At 47.8% G+C, this 17,497-nt stretch overlaps 2 protein-coding genes across 7 annotated transcripts in view; both read right to left on the bottom strand.

Moving 5' to 3' along the window:
- LOC126929204 (protein PET117 homolog, mitochondrial) overlaps positions 1-17,497 on the bottom strand; it is a 549,430-nt gene that overhangs the window by 402,825 nt on the left and 129,108 nt on the right. The gene's annotated exons all lie outside the window — the stretch shown is intronic.
- BANF2 (BANF family member 2) overlaps positions 9,935-17,497 on the bottom strand; it is a 37,255-nt gene continuing 29,692 nt past the window's right edge. For all 4 annotated transcript variants that reach the window (XM_050745408.1, XM_050745409.1, XM_050745406.1 and 1 more), the window contains one exon: positions 9,935-10,139. In XM_050745408.1, the coding sequence (XP_050601365.1) occupies positions 9,993-10,139 (147 nt within the window). In that variant the 3' untranslated portion in view covers positions 9,935-9,992. The remainder of the gene's footprint in view (positions 10,140-17,497) is intronic.

The raw sequence follows: 17,497 nt of genomic DNA, 5'->3' as shown, positions 1-17,497 counted from the left end.
GGGTGTCCTCCGAGCCAAGGTCAGTCTTTCCTTCTGTGTCCTGGATCCCAAACCTATTGTCTACTCGAGGACATGCTGCAGCAGCTCTTCCCTCTCTCCCGCATCCCCAAAGTTCCCCGCTTCACTCCCCCCACCTCAACCCGAGGATCTCTTGCATGCCCCGGGATCTCTTGCACAGCCTGCAAAAACACTGTCCTTCATCGATTCCCAGTCCTCCCCTTGTCTGACCCATCGGCAGCATTTGGCACAGTTGCTCGCTCCCTCCTCCTGGAAACACCTTCTTCGCACGGCATTCAGGAACCCCCGCTCCTCCTTGGTCATCTCTCTGCCTTTTAAACATTGGTATGTGCAGGGCTCAGGCCTTGACCTCTACTTTTTTCTTCCCACACTCACTCCAGGAGTCCTACCTTCAAAATAGATGCAGAATCTGATCACTTTCACCAGGACACAACTCTCATCCTGGCCTAACCCACCATCACTTCCCCCCTGGGTTCATGCCGTAGCCTCCTAACTGGTCTCTCTTCTCGTGCTTTCTCCTCCAGAGTGTTCTAAACAACATAAAGTGATCCTTCAAAAATCTATGTCTGATCTTGTGGCCCTCCAGTGAATTTCAGGCTCAGCTGGAGTAAAAGCCAATGTCTTGTCGATGACCCTCAAGGCCCCATGCAATCTCATCCCACCCATTTTCTTTTCAACTGGCTCCCTCCACTCCTTGGGCCCATCCCATCCCAGAGCCTTCGTGTGGGCTGTTCCCTCAGCCTGGAATGGTCTTCTCCCAACTACCCCACTGCTCTCAGCCTCACTGCTTACTTGACTCTAACCTTTGCAGTGAGGCCTCCTGTGACTACTCTACTTAAAACCCCCACTCTCCTTCACCTTCTTGACCTCCTTCCTTTGCTTTATTTTCCTCATAGGACCCATCATGAAACTAACATAGTATCATGTTGAACCGTATGAAATGGCCTATATTCAGCTACTTTCCTTTTTTTTTTTTTTTTTTTGAGATAGAGTTTCAGTCTTGTTGCCCAGGCTAGAATGCAATGGCGCGATCTTGGCTCACCACAACCTCTGCCTCCCGGGTTCAAGTGATTCTCCTGCTTCAGCCTCCCGAGTAGCTGAGATTACAGGCATGTGCCACCACACCCAACTAATTTTGTATTTTTAGTAGAGACGGGGTTTCTCCATGTTGGTTGGGCTGGTCTTGAACTCCCGACCTCAGGTGATTTGCCCGCCTTGGCATCCCAAAGTGTTGGGATTACAGGCATGAGCCACTGCACCCGGCCCTATTCAGCTACTTTCAACCAAAAAAGTGCCAATTTCATGATTCATATTAATATTTATTTTATTTAACCCTTCTTTTCTGCCTCATCCATAGAATGTCAGCTCCTAAGGAATGATGATTTTGTCTGCCCTATTCTCAGTTGCACCTAGAACTGTGCCAGGCATGTAGTAGGTGCTCAGTAAACATTTGTGGAGTGATTTTTAGTTAACTGCTTCCCCCTTAATGCATTCATGGTCCTCTTTCCATCACCATTGCAACGAGTCTTTCTCATTCCTTGCAATGCCTGTCTGTCCTTGGTCAGTGCTCCCTTCGAGATCCCAAGAGCGTCTCGGAATCACCAGATTGCTCCCCACCACCAATGGGGACTCTGCAGACAGCAGGCACAGCTTCAATGCCAGGCAGACCTAGAGTGAAATCACCAACCAAATCATCGTAGCTGTGTTAACCTCTTTGGTTAAGTTTCTCTGCCTTTGAGACGGAAAAAATACCCCTCATCTCAGTCCTGGGAGGCTTTGGGGGTGTTAGTAAAGTGTCAGTATCCCCAAAGCCTCCTGGGGCTAAAGTGAATAAAGCGTGGTGCTGAATAAAACCTTCACCTTCATGTAGAACACCAAATATTCAAAACTTATACATACATTTCCAGACACACTTGCTAAGGGTTTATCTCCATGAGTCAGCTTTCTTTCCGAGGTTTCCAGGAATAAATCACCCAGGCCACCCACAGCTGGTCACGCCATCAATAACTCTTGTTTCACCTTCTGAGATTCAGTCACGGTTTTGTCCTACCTCCTTCTTCTGGGAGTCACGCTTTTTGAAAATGACTCTGTTCAGTGGTTAGCTTTTATTGCTCCGTCCACTCCATGCCCACTGCAGTCGCTTGGTTTCTGCCTGTGAGTAGTGGTGATCCTTCTATTATCATATGCCTGGACACCACCCAGGGTGCTCTCTAAAAGATAAAATAGGAGGTTCCCATTGATAGCAGGAGATACTCCACACTCTAAGGCTTCACATGGGACTTGTATCAGTTAGCTCTAGCTGTACAACAAAACACCCCCAAAATGTAGTGGCTTAAAACATTGGTTCATGTATATGAGTGTGTGGGTTAGTTAGATGGTTTTTCTGGTCTGTGCCAGGTTTGGCTGATCTTGGCTGGGTTCTCTCATGGATCTGAGGTCAGCTGATGTGTTGGCTGGTCTAGAATGTCCCCACTCACATATCTGGAGGTTGGATAACTGCTGGCTGAGGCCATGGAGACAACCGGGCTGTGTGTCTCCCATCCTCCAGCAAGCTGGCCCTGGCTTGTTCACATGGTTGTTACAAGGGTACAAGGCACAAGCAGGAGCCCAGGCTGACAGCTCTCACAGCGTCTCACCCACCATATTCTTTTGGCCAAAGCAAGTTGCAAGGTTAGTCCAGATTCAATAATAGGGAGTTAGACTCCTAGTTCAATGGTAGGGAGTTAGACTCTACTTCTTGGCTTGAGGAGCTGAGAAGTTGGGTAAAGGGTGTGGGTACAAGGAAGATTGAAGGATTGTGAGTATTTTTAGGATCCGTTACTACAGGATCTTTCTCAGGCATGAGGAGCAGGCCTGCCATGTTCTGGGTTGTCAGCACAGACGGAGTCCCTGATCCCCACTGACAGCTGCAGAACACAAACCTTTCCCCAGGATGGCAATCCTGCAATGACTGGCTTATCAGACTGCGCCGACTACCAGCTCACCTGCCACTGGGAGGGGAAGTGGGAAGAAGCCTCTTGGCCCTACAGGATTCAGCCCCACCCCTAACCTGTTCCTTGGTTCCCACAGCTCACTCCCTCTAGGCCAATTGGGTTTGTCTTCCCTGTCACAGACCTTTCTCTGTCCCTTCTCCTCCTCCCTCTTCTCTGTCTGCAGCTTATTCAACCCTCACCTCTCCTTGCTGTGTTGCCTAGGCTGGTGTCAAATTCCTGGCCTTAAGCAATAACCCTGCCTTGGCCTTCCACAGTGCTGGGATTACAGGCACCAGCCGTCACCCAGCCCCAGAGCTCCCCTTTTAACAGAAGCTTAAATGTCATTTCCAACAAGGAGCCTCCCCTGATCACTCTGGTCTGCACCAATTTCTCCTTTCTTTAAATAACAATACACAATCAGTGCCGCACATTTTTAAAGATTATTTTTTATTGACACATAATAGACATACATATTTTCAGGGCATATGTGATATTTTGATACATTCATATAACGTATAATAATCAAATCCCCGATTGATAACCCTTAATTGAAATATCCATCACCTTAAACATTTGTCTTTTGCTATGCTGGGAACATTTGAATTATTCACTACTAGCTACTTTGAAATATACAGAAGATTACTGTTTACTGTATTCACTCTACTGACTTAGGTCTCATTCCTTCTAATTGTATTTTTGTACCCATACATCAACATCTTCTCATCCCCACCTCCCCCATCCCTTTCCCAGCCTCTGGTAACCATTGTTCTATTCTCCCCTTCCATGAGATCCATGTTCTTAGCTCCCACATGTGTGAGTGAGAACATGCAGTATTTGTCATTCTATGCTTGGCTTATTTCACTTAGCATAATGACCTCCGTTTCCATCCGTGTTGCGGCAGTGACAGGATTTCATTCTTTTTGATGACTGAATAATATTTCGTGGTGTATCTATACCACGTTTTCTCTATTCATTCATCCACTAGTGGGCACTAAGGTTGGTCCCATATTTGGCTAAAAGTAGTGCGGCACCTTTTAATACATAGGTTTTTAGATATACTGTGCATAAAGCTTTTACCGGGCGCAAGGATTTTAATCTTCCTAACACTTGAGCAGATACTATTATCACCATTCTACAGTTGGGCAGCTGGGCTGAGAGGGTGGTTTTCCAAAGGTCTCATAATGGGAGGGAAGGGATGGGTTCTGTTTTCAAAGCCAGGCCTGTCCTATTCCAAAACCCACCTGTGGCAGGGGCTGGCAGTCCCTCAGAGCCCCTTGCTACTTCAGGACAGGGGCCAGCCCACCTTCCACTGCCAAGGTCTGCATTTCTTTGCCTGAGCACTTGTTCACAGGTTCATTTCCCAGGTAGCAGGCTCCAGGAGCTGAGGAATGAACTTCCTGCAGGAGCAGCCTTCCACAAATGACTGGCAAGAGTGGTGCTTAGACATCCGAGGGTGGGGTAGCTTCCAATGCTTGTTCTACACTGGTTCCCAGAACAGCCAGCAGGACTGGACACCAGTTGCCCGCTGTGATAAGTGGTGATATCACCTTTTTTTGGCTGCCTCCCCTCTCTGCCTTACTCCCCTGCCTGCCCTTTCCTGGTAGCAGCTCCCAAATCCACCACCTTCACTCAGATCTTTGTCTCAGGGTCTGCTTCTGGGAAAGCCCAAAGGAAGACACACCTCTCAACCCCTTGGCCACGTGGCCCTGCATTCTCACAATCAGTCACCCCTGGAAGCCAGAGACTCACACTTACTACCCCTCCCTCTCCCACAGCGCCTGTGGATACTCACACACTCTGTAAATCCTAATCAAAATCATTGATTGATTCATGGATACCTCCGAACTACAGATATTAGGCCAGGAAGAGGCATCCAATCCCTCTTCCTTGAAGACATTTCATCTATAGTTTAAGAAGCTGGTCAAATCTGTGACAATCAAGAAATGTTCTCAGGCACTAACCCTTTCCCAAATAATCAATGGCCCTGAGAAGCAGAAGAGGTGCCACTGGCAGGACTGGGGGGGTGTGTGCAAGCCCACTCCTCTTGTGCACACTGCAAAATGTATTTGGGGATCAGTGGGCTAGTGGGACCCTACAAGACCACAGTCAAAATCTGAGGTAACTTGATTTTCATCTGTTGCTATTTCTTACCTGCCCATTAAAGAGTGTCTAGTCCTTAAGCTATACAGTGTCCAGTACTCACATGGTGGGACAAAATTGGAGTAGTTTGGATAAGTTGATATCTCGGCTCCCTTTCAACTCACAGCTGTGAATTCTCTCCCAAGGGCCATGAGAGGACCAAGAGTGCAAGAGGCAAGAACTGGAAGGAGAGCTCTAAGAAAACAGCCGTTAGTGGTCATTCATGATGTTCCTATTCACCTTATCTTTTATGTGCTTTCTTTTTTTTTTTTATTTTTTTGAAACAGAGTCTCGCTTTGTCACCCAGGCTGGAGTGCAGTGGCGTGACCTTGGCTCCCTGCAACCTCCACCTCCTGGGTTCAAGTGATTCTCCTGCCTCAGCCTCCTGAGTAGCTGGGATTACAGGCATGTGCCACCACACTCAGCTAATTTTTGTATTTTTAGTAGAGACAGGCCAGGCTGGTCTCGAACTCCTGGCCTCAAGTGATTCACCCACCTCGGCCTCCTAAAGTGCTGGGATTACAGGCGTGAGCCACTGTGCCTGGTCTACATGTGCATTTTTGTTGATCCACCTTGCAGGGCAGGGTTGTTACCTTCTTGACCCATTTTACAGATGAAGAGACAGAGGCTCAGCAAGGTTGAAGTAGCTCACCCAGGATAAGGTAGGGATTGGTAGAACTGGAATTCACACTCACGCCTGGCTGGCTCCAGAAGCAAAGTTTTTCACCCCACCCTAGGCTACTTCTCCATCTAAAGGTTGTGTTGGCCTTCGATGTGGCACACTTTGGCAGGGTAAGGACATTTTAGACTATAAAGAATGTATCCGTTAGCTATTGCTGCATAACCAACTGTCCCAAACATCACTGGCTTTAAATAGCAATCCTTTGTTCTCCTTCGCAAACCTATGAGTTGGCTGAGGGTTGGCTGATGTAGGCTGGGCTCAGTTGGGCGGCTTTGCATCAAGCTGCAGGGCTGGCTGGCCTTGGGTCCCAGCAGCAGGTTGGCTCCGGTCAGCTTCACCTGGTTTCATTCCGAAGCCCAGGCTGAAGGGGCAGCAGTTATACAAGGGAGTAGCTCTCCTCTTGGAGGCACAAGAGAGCAAGTAGAAATGAGTGATGGGGCTCAGAACTGGCACACTTCCACTTTGGCCACATACCATTGTCCAAAGCAAGTCATATGGCCAAGTCTAAGTCAAGGAGCTGGGAGTTACACTCTACCTCTAGTGGGAGGAACTGCAAAGTCACATGACAAACATGGGGAATGCAGGGAGAAGGGAAGAATTTAGACCAATAATTATCTACAAAGATGACAAAAATCAACACAGGGAATGAAAGACTGATGGGGAAAGTTCCTAGTGCCTTTGGGAAGATGTTTACACTAAATAGGGAACAGCTACTCGTCTTCAATATCTGTGATAGGGTCCATCTTATAAAGGCTTTTCAGTCTTGGGGGCCCCATCTCTTCCAGGTTTCTCAGCCCCCTGGTCCTCCTACGTGATCCTGGACATCAACTCGGCTAGAAGGATGAATTTCAGCAATGTTGGAGGCATGTGGAAATAGACTGAGAGATGAAGGTACCTCTCTCTTTCCTTTCCCTGGAGCCATCCAGCTTATGTCTTAGAAAATTAGTGACCTCTAAATACCATGACTATTTCAGTGAAGAATTGGTCCAAGGGTGGGCCATGCAAGAAGTAGCAAAGGAAAGCTTCTGGCTGTTGAGACCCAGAGCTCTCAGAAGATGAAGCTATTTTAATCTTTGGGCCACACTGGCTCTCCTGGAATTCTTGATTCTTTGGTTTCTCCTTGGAGAGCAAGAAAAGCAGAGCTAGAAAGAGCTAACAGACTCCAGTAGAAATATTCCAGTCACTTTACAAATTTAGGAAATATTTATCACCTTAAACATAACACCTGCAAGGCTTTCAGGAGAAAAATAATAACCTTTGGTTGGTTTCTGTTTTTTCAAGAAAACATTAGCAAGCAAAAAAGTTATAAACTTAATTGATGACAGTGATCTTGATTAGTGCTGCCACTAAATGTTCCCCCTTCTCCTGCATTCAGAAGGGACCTTGCCCCTTTGGAGTTAGGTGTGGCCATATGATTTCCTTTGGTCAATGAAATGTGAGTGCAAATAGAATGTATTACTTTGAGACAGAGGCTTTTACAGACAGTAAGTATGTCATTCAGCATGGCTCCTTCCCACCACCGTGGTAATCATGGAAGTGTGTGTTGAGAGGGTATCTCCATTAACCAAAGCCTCAGAGTGACTACAAGAGACAGAGCTCCCTGATGACATGTACTGGACACATAGCATGAGAGAGAAGTCAACCTGTGTTGGATAAATCACTGAGACGTGGGGAAAGTTTGTTACAGAAGCAGAACCTGGCCTATTCTGACAGATAGATACACTGATGCAAGTCAACCAATAAAGACATTATCAAAATAAATAATTCAGGAATGACAAAGATATGATCTTTAAAATAAGGATACTAACAAGGATTGGTGATAAGCTCTTAGATATACAACTAGGACTAAACAATTGTGGGAAGAATGTAAATGCTATAAACCTTGACAAATTAAAAGTAATAATAAAGCCAATAAAAGTAGGAGGAAAGTAGAGAAGAATCATGAATATCAATTTCTTTTTACTTTTATAGCAGGAATTCATACCAGCTGTATTAGTCAGCGTTCTCTAGAGGGACAGAAAGGGGAGTTTATTAACTCATATCATCACAAGGTCCCACAATAGACTGTCTGCAAGCTGAGGAGCAAGGAGAGCCAGTCTGAGTCCCAAAACTGAAGAACTTGGAATCCGATGTTCGAGGGCATGAAGCCAGCATGGGATGTAGGCTGGGAGGCTAGGCCAATCTAGTCTTTTCACATTTTTCTGCCTGCTTTATATTCTAGCCTCACTGGCAGCTGATTAGATGGTGTCCACTCAAATTAAGGGTGGGCCTGCCTTTCCCAGCCCACTGACTCAAATGTTCATTTCCTTTGGCAATGCCCTCACAGACACACACAGGATCAATACTTTGCACCCTTCAGTCCAATCAAGTTGACACTCAGTATTAGCCATCACGTGATCTTTCACTGAAAACCAGAGTTTAAAATAAACCTAATGATATGAACCTCTGTTTTCCTCAATATTATTCTGAAATTCGAAGGAAATTGAATAATTTATGACTACACTCAGAGATGAAGAAAAAATTCATCAAATTTCAACAATTCTTTCAGTTTCAATTTTTTCTCTCATTAAAATAAAACTAAATTCCAACACTTTTGTCTTAGGTTGGGTTCTCCCAGAAGCAGAACCTGAATCTAAAATTTGAGTATTTTCTAGGGAGTAGGAGTAGGGGGATGATCCCAGGAAACACTGGTAGTGGAGTGGGGAAATAAGACAAGGAAGGAAAGAAGTATGAGCTGTTCAAGAGCAGGTGACCACTGTGGGAAACTAGGGCTCAATACCACTAGGGAGCTCAAACAGACTGTCTCAGAGTTTGTCCTATCTGCAGGGTAAGCTAGGACATTTATCCATCATTGTTCACCCATCACTGTGGGCTCTACTGGGCATCAACTGCTTGCCACTTTCCCTCTGCCCTATGTGTGGGCTGATCCCGCTTTTGTAGCCAGAGAGACCCTCAGGCAGAAGACATTCAGGTGTTTGCTAGGGGAAGTCACTGGACTCTACCAGAACACAAATACCAAAAGGATGTGGGCTGGGCACCGATAGCATCTAATAAACCTTTTTTGAGTTTAAAAAGCCTATATAATAGACTAATCTCAGATGAATTATGCTAAGTGAAAGAAGCCCACCTGAAAAGGTTACATATTATACGATTCCATTTATATGACTTCCTGGAAAAATCTAAGCTGTAAGGATGGAAAACAGATTCATGGTTGCCAGGGGCTGGGAAGGGAGAAGCGATGACTACAGAGAGGCACGAGGGAACTTCCTGGGGTAATGACAGTGTCTTACATCTTGATTATGGTGGTGAATTTGTCAAAATTTATAGAATGCACACCTGAAAAGGGTAAGTTTTACTATATGTAAATGAGGCCTCAAGAAACTGTGATTTTAAAAATGTGCATGCATATTATTTGAAGAATGTTTCATTATCCTCCCTTGAGGACTTAGTGACTTGCTTCTAACAAATAGAATAAGGCAGAAGTGAGTATACTGCATGTGTCAGAGACAAGGTCATAAAAGGCACCGTGGCTTCCTGCTTGCTCTCTCTCTCTCTCTTAAGTTACCAGCTTTGGGGGAAGCCAGATGCCATGCCACGAGCAGCCCGATGGGAAGGCCCACGTGGTGAGGAACCAAGATATCTTGCCAGCAGCCATGCGAGGCAGCCATCTTGGAGGTGGGTCTTCCAGCCCTGGTCCAGCCTTCAGACTGCTGCTGGGCCAACAGTGAGTAACCTCATGAGAGACCCTGAGACAGAACCAGCTGGCAGGTTCCTGACAACTCTCAGGTTCCTGACCCTCAGAAACCCTGTGAGATAGCATCATTGTTTGTTTTGAGAAGCTGCTATATGTTGGGATTATTTGTTATGCAGCAATAGATCACTAATACACTGACTTAAAATTCAATTCCTGCTTTTAAATAAAATTATCCATTTTTTCATACAGATTTTTTGCTGAAAGATATTTGACACGATATTCATCTAAAGGGTGTGACTACGGTTTCTGGGTGGTGGGTTTGGGAGTCATATCTCTTGCATTTGTCCTGTGTTCTGTTCTTGACCCACTGTTTATAATGGGAGTGTATCATTACAATTAAAAACACAAATGAGGACTCAGAGCCTGGGCATAGGTGGAGAGGGCGTCATTTTCCCCAGGGGGTGGGGGGCAGCGATGAGGTTTGTGTCTACAGGAAGCAGGCGCACCACTCCTTGAGGCAGTTAGAACTCTGCTGGGCCTCACACTCAGTGGCACCACAACAGCAGATGAGCCACCTCTGAAACTCGGCTTCATTCTTGTGCATCAGAAGGAATTGTCCCAGCAGGATGTAGGCCTGGGGAGGGGATGAGGCAGGGAGGAAAGCGGGAAAGGTTATCATAAGCCAGTTCAGATGCGCTCTTCCTCCCCAACCACCAGGGCTCACGTGACAATCAAAGGAGGGGGAGCAGGGCAGATTCAAGGGAGCCTGTCAGTCCCTGAAGCCCTGGCATGGGTCTTAGCCCCGGTGAGAGCTAAGGACAAGTTAAATGCCCATCTCTCAGGGCTGGTTTGCGGGCCGTTCAGCCTGGAATGAATCAGACCCTGCCCTCCTCGAACTTTAACAAGCACATGAATCATGTGGGAGCTTGTTAAAATGCAGGCTCTGGAAGTCTAAGTCCAGGGAGAGGCCTGCGTTTCTAACATGCTCCAGGCTGCTGCTGATCCAGGGACAACAGTTTGAGTAACCGGGGCCTAGCACACTCAGACCTCCAGTGAAGCATTTCTCTTAGAAACACATACACAGCCCAGACAGAGTAAGAGACGTTCCTGCCCCACTACTTCTGCAATTGTTTAGTGCGGGGTTTCTTTTCTTTTCTTTTTTAAGACAGAGTCTTGCTCTGTCACCAGGCTGGAATGCAATGGCGCCATCTCAGCTCACTGCAACCTCTGCCTTCCGGTTTCAAGCGATTCTCCTGCCTCAGCCTCCCAAGTAGCTGGGATTACAGGTGCCCGCCACCATGCCCAGCTAATTTTCATATTTTTAGTAGAGACAGGGTTTTGCTATGTTGGCCAGGCTGGTCTCGAACTCCTGACCTCAGATGATCCACTTGCCTTGGCCTCCCAAAGTGCTGGGATTACAGGCATGAGCCACTGCGCCCATAGCACAGGGTTTCTAAACCTCGGCACTATTCGTATTTTGGACAATGCTTGAAATGTTAGGGGAGGCTGTCCTGTGCATTGCAGGATGTTCAGCAGCACCCCTGATCTCTACCCATGTCAGTGACACCCTCCCTCCCCCACCCAAGCAGTGACAATCATAACCATCTCCAAACATTGCCAAACGTCTCCTTGGGGGCAAAATCTCCCTGGGCTGAGAACCACTGCACATGGGGCTGACAGATGAATGGCATCTTAGCATCGATTTGTTTTTACAAACCACCTGTGTGATCTCGGGCAACACATGTAACCTGAAGTAAGAACCCACAGAACCTGGATCTCAGTTTCTGCACCTTCCTAAGGCACATGGTGTGCTCTGCAAATTAAATTAAGTGAATTAAATGGGAAGGCATTCAAAAAATGTAAATTCCTCTCTCATACTGGGAGCCATAGCCCTGTAGGAGGAGCATAGAAGGTTTAAAACATGCTAAACCTTGTCCACCTTCCCCTTCCTGAGTTTCTGTGGATGAAAAATACATGGAAGATACACACTCAATGCACCATGATTTATATTTCTGTGGCATTCTCAAGCTTTCTAGCTATTAATACTTGCCCCCGAGGCTTCTAATTCATTTTTTATAGTTTTATTACACCATTATTGACAAGGCACAAGGACCACATGGAGGAAGGGAATTCCCAAGGCCACGTAGCCAGGAACGAGCCAAGCCACTAAATGGTGGAGGCTGGAGATCTCAGGTCACATTAAACACCCATCTCGGCCGGGCGCGGTGGCTCAAGCCTGTAATCCCAGCACTTTGGGAGGCCGAGACGGGCGGATCACGAGATCAGGAGATCGAGACCATCCTGGCTAACACGGTGAAACCCCGTCTCTACTAAAAAATACAAAAAACTAGCCGGGCGAGGCGGCGGGCGCCTGTAGTCCCAGCTACTCGGGAGGCTGAGGCAGGAGAATGGCGTGAACCCGGGAGGCGGAGCTTGCAGTGAGCTGAGATCCGGCCACTGCACTCCAGCCTGGGCGACAGAGTGAGACTCCGTCTCAAAAAAAAAAAACACACCCATCTCTCAGGGCTGATTTTGGGGGCTCTCCAGCCTGGAACCAACGAGAACCAGCGTCTAGCCATGCCCGAGTTCTGGGCCCTTTCCAGGAAAACCCACTGGTGTCTGTTTACTTTTAGTTATGTAAAACTAAGTTATGCTCATCTTAACCAAAAACAACATATTTTTTAAGAAGAGAAATTAAATAAAAGCTGAATCCCAGTCATAAAATATACCCAAGCATTGAATTTGGGGGGTTTTATTTTTAGTCACGGTCCAGTTGTTGACAAGAGAAAAAAGCCAGGTTTTTGTGATGATTTTGAACTGCTACTTTAATCTTTTTTTTAAAAAAGCAATTTAGTTGCTTGGCGTGATCTCATTTTACTTTATCAGTATCCTCCCATTTTGAATGGTTCATTTTACTGAGATGTATTTAAATGAATGGTTTTGAAAAATAACATTTATTAAGTGTTAATTGAGCCAGTAGATGTAGGTGTGGGAAATGCCAAGGTGAAGGTAACAGAAACAAGAGACATAGAGCCGTGTCCAAGGAGAGAGAACATTGATAATAATTAACAATAATTAATAGTAAGTGGTTTACACAAAGCTTTCTCCATAAGGAGAAACGTTCATGATAATACTTAATAATAATGATGAATGCTAAGTAGCACTTTTTAGCACTTCTGTCGGCCACATGCTGCTAGACACCTGACATGTTTTAATCCACCTGATCCTCACATGCACTCACCCCCCTCATTCCCCAGGTAGAGGCACTAAGTCTCCTATTTTCTTCTGCACTGTTCTTGCATGTCCCAACTGTCTGCAGTCTGGCCTGGAGGCTAATGCATCCCCTGCTCATCTTAGAAGTGGCACTGCCGGCATCAGCTGGCCTGTTAGTGAGAGCCTCCACGTACCCACAGGCTCAGCAGCCAGGATGCCTGGGAACATGTGGACCCTGGGCAAACCTTCCAGGAATGCTACAGGAAGAAAGGCCCCCATCTTGCAGCCTCTGGAGCCAAGTGGCCACCTGACACTCCCTCCTCAGTTTTCCCTCCTGTCTCCTGTCTCCATCGTCCAGGAGGGAAAGTTGACTTCCCTTCTCCCTGCATCCCTGAGCACTTCACCCTGCTCCCCAGGGAAGCTGGAGTCGTGGGCTCCCATCATGGCCCTGCCAGATGCCCGCCTGCTTTCTCCCCCGGCTCCAGAAAGCCCCCTAATCAAGGAGAAAAGATGCTGCCCCTTTCCCTCCTTGGGCCACAGCTCCCCAGAATTCAGTTACTGGGGTGGGAGGGGTGACATAGAAACACAGAAACCCTGAGCAGATGTCCCTGTCCTGCCACCCTGTACAGTGGCCGTGGCCATGGCCAAGCCAGGGAATTACATTCCTTCCTGCAGCAGTAAGATGAGGGGCTCAGTTAGGCGCAGGGGCTCATGCCTGTAATCCCAGCACTGTGGGAGGCTGAGCGGGCAGATCACCTGAGGTCAGGAGTTCAAGACCAGCCTGGCCAACATAGTGAAACCCCGTCTCTACTAAAAATATAAAAATTAGCCTGGTATGGCGGCAGGCGCCTGTAATCCCAGCTACTTGGGAGGCTGGGGCAGGAGAACCCGGGAGGCGGAGGTTGCAGTGAGCCGAGATTGTGCCACTGCACTCCAGCCTGGGCAGCAGAGTGAGACTCTGTCTCGAAACAAACAAACAAAATAAAGGATGAGGGCTCAAGGGCAGGATGCCCCTCAACTCCAAGTGCAAACAGTGAGGTTCCTCCAGAGGCCGGCCCCCAAGCAGGGGAGGAATTACCCTCCAGTTTGCAGTGCCCACTCCTTGCTAAACAGCAGCAGTTTGAGCCTATGCCAGGGTTGGGTTCCCTTGCTTCTGAGCCATGTTTTCACACAGCACCTGGTGCTAAGAGCCCCGCCCCCCCCACCTGGTTTAACACTCGGCTCTTGGCATCTTGAAATTTTTACTAAATTTCTTTTTTTTTTTATTAAATACTTTTCTTTCTTTCTTTCTTTCTTTTTTTTTAATGGAGTCTCCCTCTGTCGCCCAGGCTGGAGTGCAGTGGCACGATCTTGGCTCACTGCAACCTCTGTCTCCCAGGTTCAAGCGACTCTCCTGCCTCAGCCTCCCAAGTAGCTGGGACTACGGGTGTGTGCCACCACACTTGGTTCATTTCTAGTATTTTTAGTAGAGACGGGGTTTCACCATGTTAGCCATGATGGTCTCGATCCCCTGACCTCATGATCCGCCTGCCTCGGCCTCCGAAAGTGCTGGGATTACAGGCATGAGCTACTGCGCCCAGCCTACTTTTTTTTTTTTTCCTAAGAGACGGGATCTCATTCCATCACCCAGGCTAGAGTTCAGTAGCGTGCAGTAGCTCTTTGCAACTATAAATTCCTGGGCTTAAATGATCCTCCCACCTCAGCCTCCCGAGTAGCTGGGACTACAAGCACGTGCCACCACACCTCCTAATAAATTTGAACTAGAGGTCTCGCATTTTCATTTTACAGTGGGCCCTAAAAATTAAATAGCTGGCTGAGATCCACACTCATTAAAATGCTCAGTCCTCACCATAATGCCGGGCCTTGTCAAACAGAGATAAGCTGTCTCGGCCCTCTCGTGTTCTCTAGCTGCTTACAATGCCCTCTGCCCAAGTCCGCAGGTCCTGAGCACCTGTGCTGAACGGACTTCAATCACCATAAGACTCCATGGTGCAGTGACACAACTTTCTCTGATTCTCTCTCGCCAGTCGCCTAGGTCTTCACGTCATTTCAGGTTTAAACTCTCTCCTCCTCCTCCTCCTCCTCCTCCTCCTCCTTCTCCTTCTTCTCCTTCGCCTAGGTCTTCATGTCATTTCAGGTTTAAACTCTCTCCTCCTCCTCCTCCTCCTCCTCCTTCTCCTTCTTCTCCTTCGCCTAGGTCTTCATGTCATTTCAGGTTTAAACTCTTCTTCTTCTTCTCCTCTTCTTTCTTCTTCTTCTTCTTCTTCTTCTTCTTCTTCTTCTTCTTCTTCTTCTTCTTCTTCTTCTTCTTCTTCTTCTCCTCCTCCTCCTCCTCCTCCTCCTCCTCCTCCTCCTCCTTCCTTCTCCTTCTTCTCCGTCTTTTTTGAGATGGAGTCTCGCTCTATTGCCCAGGCTGGAGTGCAGTGGCACAATTGCAGCTCACTGCAACCTCCACCTTCCAGGTTCAAGTGATTCTCCTGCCTCAGCCTCCCAAGTAGCTGGGATTACAGGCATGCGCCACCATGACCATGCCTGGCTAATTTTTGTATTTTCTGTAGAGACAGGATTTCACCATGTTGGCCAGGCTGGTCTTGAACTCCTGACCTCAAGTGATCCTCCCAAAGTGCTGGGATTATAGGCATGAGCTACCCCGCCCGGCTTAAACTCTGTGTCTTTAGTGTGAACCCTCACTTCAGGGAATGTTTACTCCTTCTTCCTCCTCCCTGTCTTTTAATTTTACACTAAGAAAATTATTTGCTTATCTGAAATTTAAATTTAACTGCACACCTTGTATTTGATCTGGCACCCCTAGGCAGAAAAACCCCAAACTTACGTGACTGGCCCCTTGTGGGGCTCAGACATCAGTCAGTGGAGCGCAGCGCCTCACCGCTCACCCAGCAGAGTGGACAGAAAGGAGTTGGAGCCTTCAGAGGCTTCGCTGTGGAGACCTGGGGACATGATGGAGGCAGGGCCTGGCCACGCTGGGGCCTTCTGGTCCTGAACTCAGTCTCGTTCCTGTCCACCAATGGCCACGAAGCAACGGAGGGAGGAGATGGGAAGTCCCTGCGCATGGAGAGTCTACAGGTGGGGCTACGATTGGCTGCAGGCAGACATGCCAGACAGAGCAGAGCCCCTCCTGTAAGGAGGTGAGGGCGAGAGGGAGCAGAACCTCGCGGTAAGGAGGTGAGGGCGAGAGGGAGCAGAACCTCGCGGTAAGGAGGTGAGGGCGAGAGACAGCAGAGCGAGCCTTGCAGGTAAGGAGGTGAGGGGGAGGGAGACTAGAGCCTCGCTGATAAGGAGGTGAGGGCGAGAGAGAGCAGAGCAAGCTACGCCGGTAAGGAGGTGAGGGCGAGGGAGAGCAGAGCCTCGCAGGTAAAGAGGAGAAGGCGAGGGACAGCAAAGCCTCGCAGGCAAGGAGGTGAGGGCGAGGGAGAGCAGAGCATTGCCGGTAAGGAGGTAAGAGCAGCCAGGCGAGAAACACCTTCCTCAGTTTCAGTTTCAGGGGCAGACGGCACAATGGCTTAGTGTCCAGACCCTGCAGCCTATCCGCCCAGATTCAAATTTCATCTCTTTCACCCCATGTGATCTTGAGCAATCCACATGTGGTCTCTATGTGCCTCCACTTTCTAATCAGGAAAATGGAAATGAAATAGTGTACTTTGTAGGATTGTTTTTTACAATTAAATGAGATAAATATACGTAATGCACTTAGAGGTGCTTGACATGAAGCAAATGCCAAGTGTTGCTTCTCCTCCAGTCTCATCCTCCAGGCAGCTCTTAGGAGGAAGATTTAGGCTCAAGGATATGGCTTTATAGCGTCTGCAAAGAGCATTGAACCAAACCAGATTCTCTGCGATGCTAAACTTACTTCTGCACTGTGGGAGAACTCAAGCACAGGGCCCTGCCCCACAGTTCCGCATTCAGGGGATGTCTGGAAGTTCACCTACCCCTAAATGGGGTTTTCACAGGGAGAAGAGAAGTACAAAGAACACAGACCCATCCTCTGCCTCCAAGGAACTTAAGGAGAAAAGCAGAGGCAAGTTGTGCCTCTAACATTTTGTGGACTCTTGGGGCATGTGCAGAAAAACTAGAGTCAACCTTTATTTTTTTATTTTATTTTATTTTATTTTGAGATGGAGTCTCCCTCTGTCACCCAGACTGGAGTGCAGTGGTGCAATCTCAGGTCACTGCAACCTCTGTGTCCTGGGTTCAAGTGATCCTCCCACCTCAGCTTCCCAAGTAGCTGGGACTACAGGCATGCGCCATCACACCCAGTTAATTTCTGTAGTTTTAGTAGAGACGGGGTTTCACCACGTTGGTCGGGCTGGTTTCGAACTCCTAACCTCAAGTGATCTGCCTGACTTGGCCTCCCAAAGTGCTGGGATTACAGGCGTGAGTCACCATGCCCAGCCAGAGTAGACCTTTTGTCGGATGTCACAACAAGGGGCTCCCACCAAAAACGCAAACTGCTCAGAAAAAGGACCCTGTTGGGTGGGGTGGCAGAAAGAAGGCTTCCCAGGGGAGGTGGGCTGTGAGTAGGGTCTTGAAGGGGATCAAAACCTGTTTCAAGAGAGGCTCCAGGTTAGCAGGAGGGTGGTTCGCGGACGGTCTGGCTGTAGTATAGGGGTCAGGGATGGGGTGGGGGGACAGAGAATACAAGACAGAGCTAGAGCCAGGCACAGCAAGCCTCATTGCCATGTGCACCATTAATTTTCTGTTTCCATAGTTCCTTTCTCCCTTACAGCTCTTTCACTCTTACATCTAGAGCAGTGCTGTCCA

This window comes from Macaca thibetana, chromosome 10 (assembly GCF_024542745.1).
Source record: "Macaca thibetana thibetana isolate TM-01 chromosome 10, ASM2454274v1, whole genome shotgun sequence".
In the NCBI taxonomy this organism is placed as follows: domain Eukaryota; kingdom Metazoa; phylum Chordata; class Mammalia; order Primates; family Cercopithecidae; genus Macaca; species Macaca thibetana.
The sequence above is the reverse complement of the archived record's forward strand: the minus strand, read 5'-3'. Positions and strand labels throughout refer to the sequence as shown.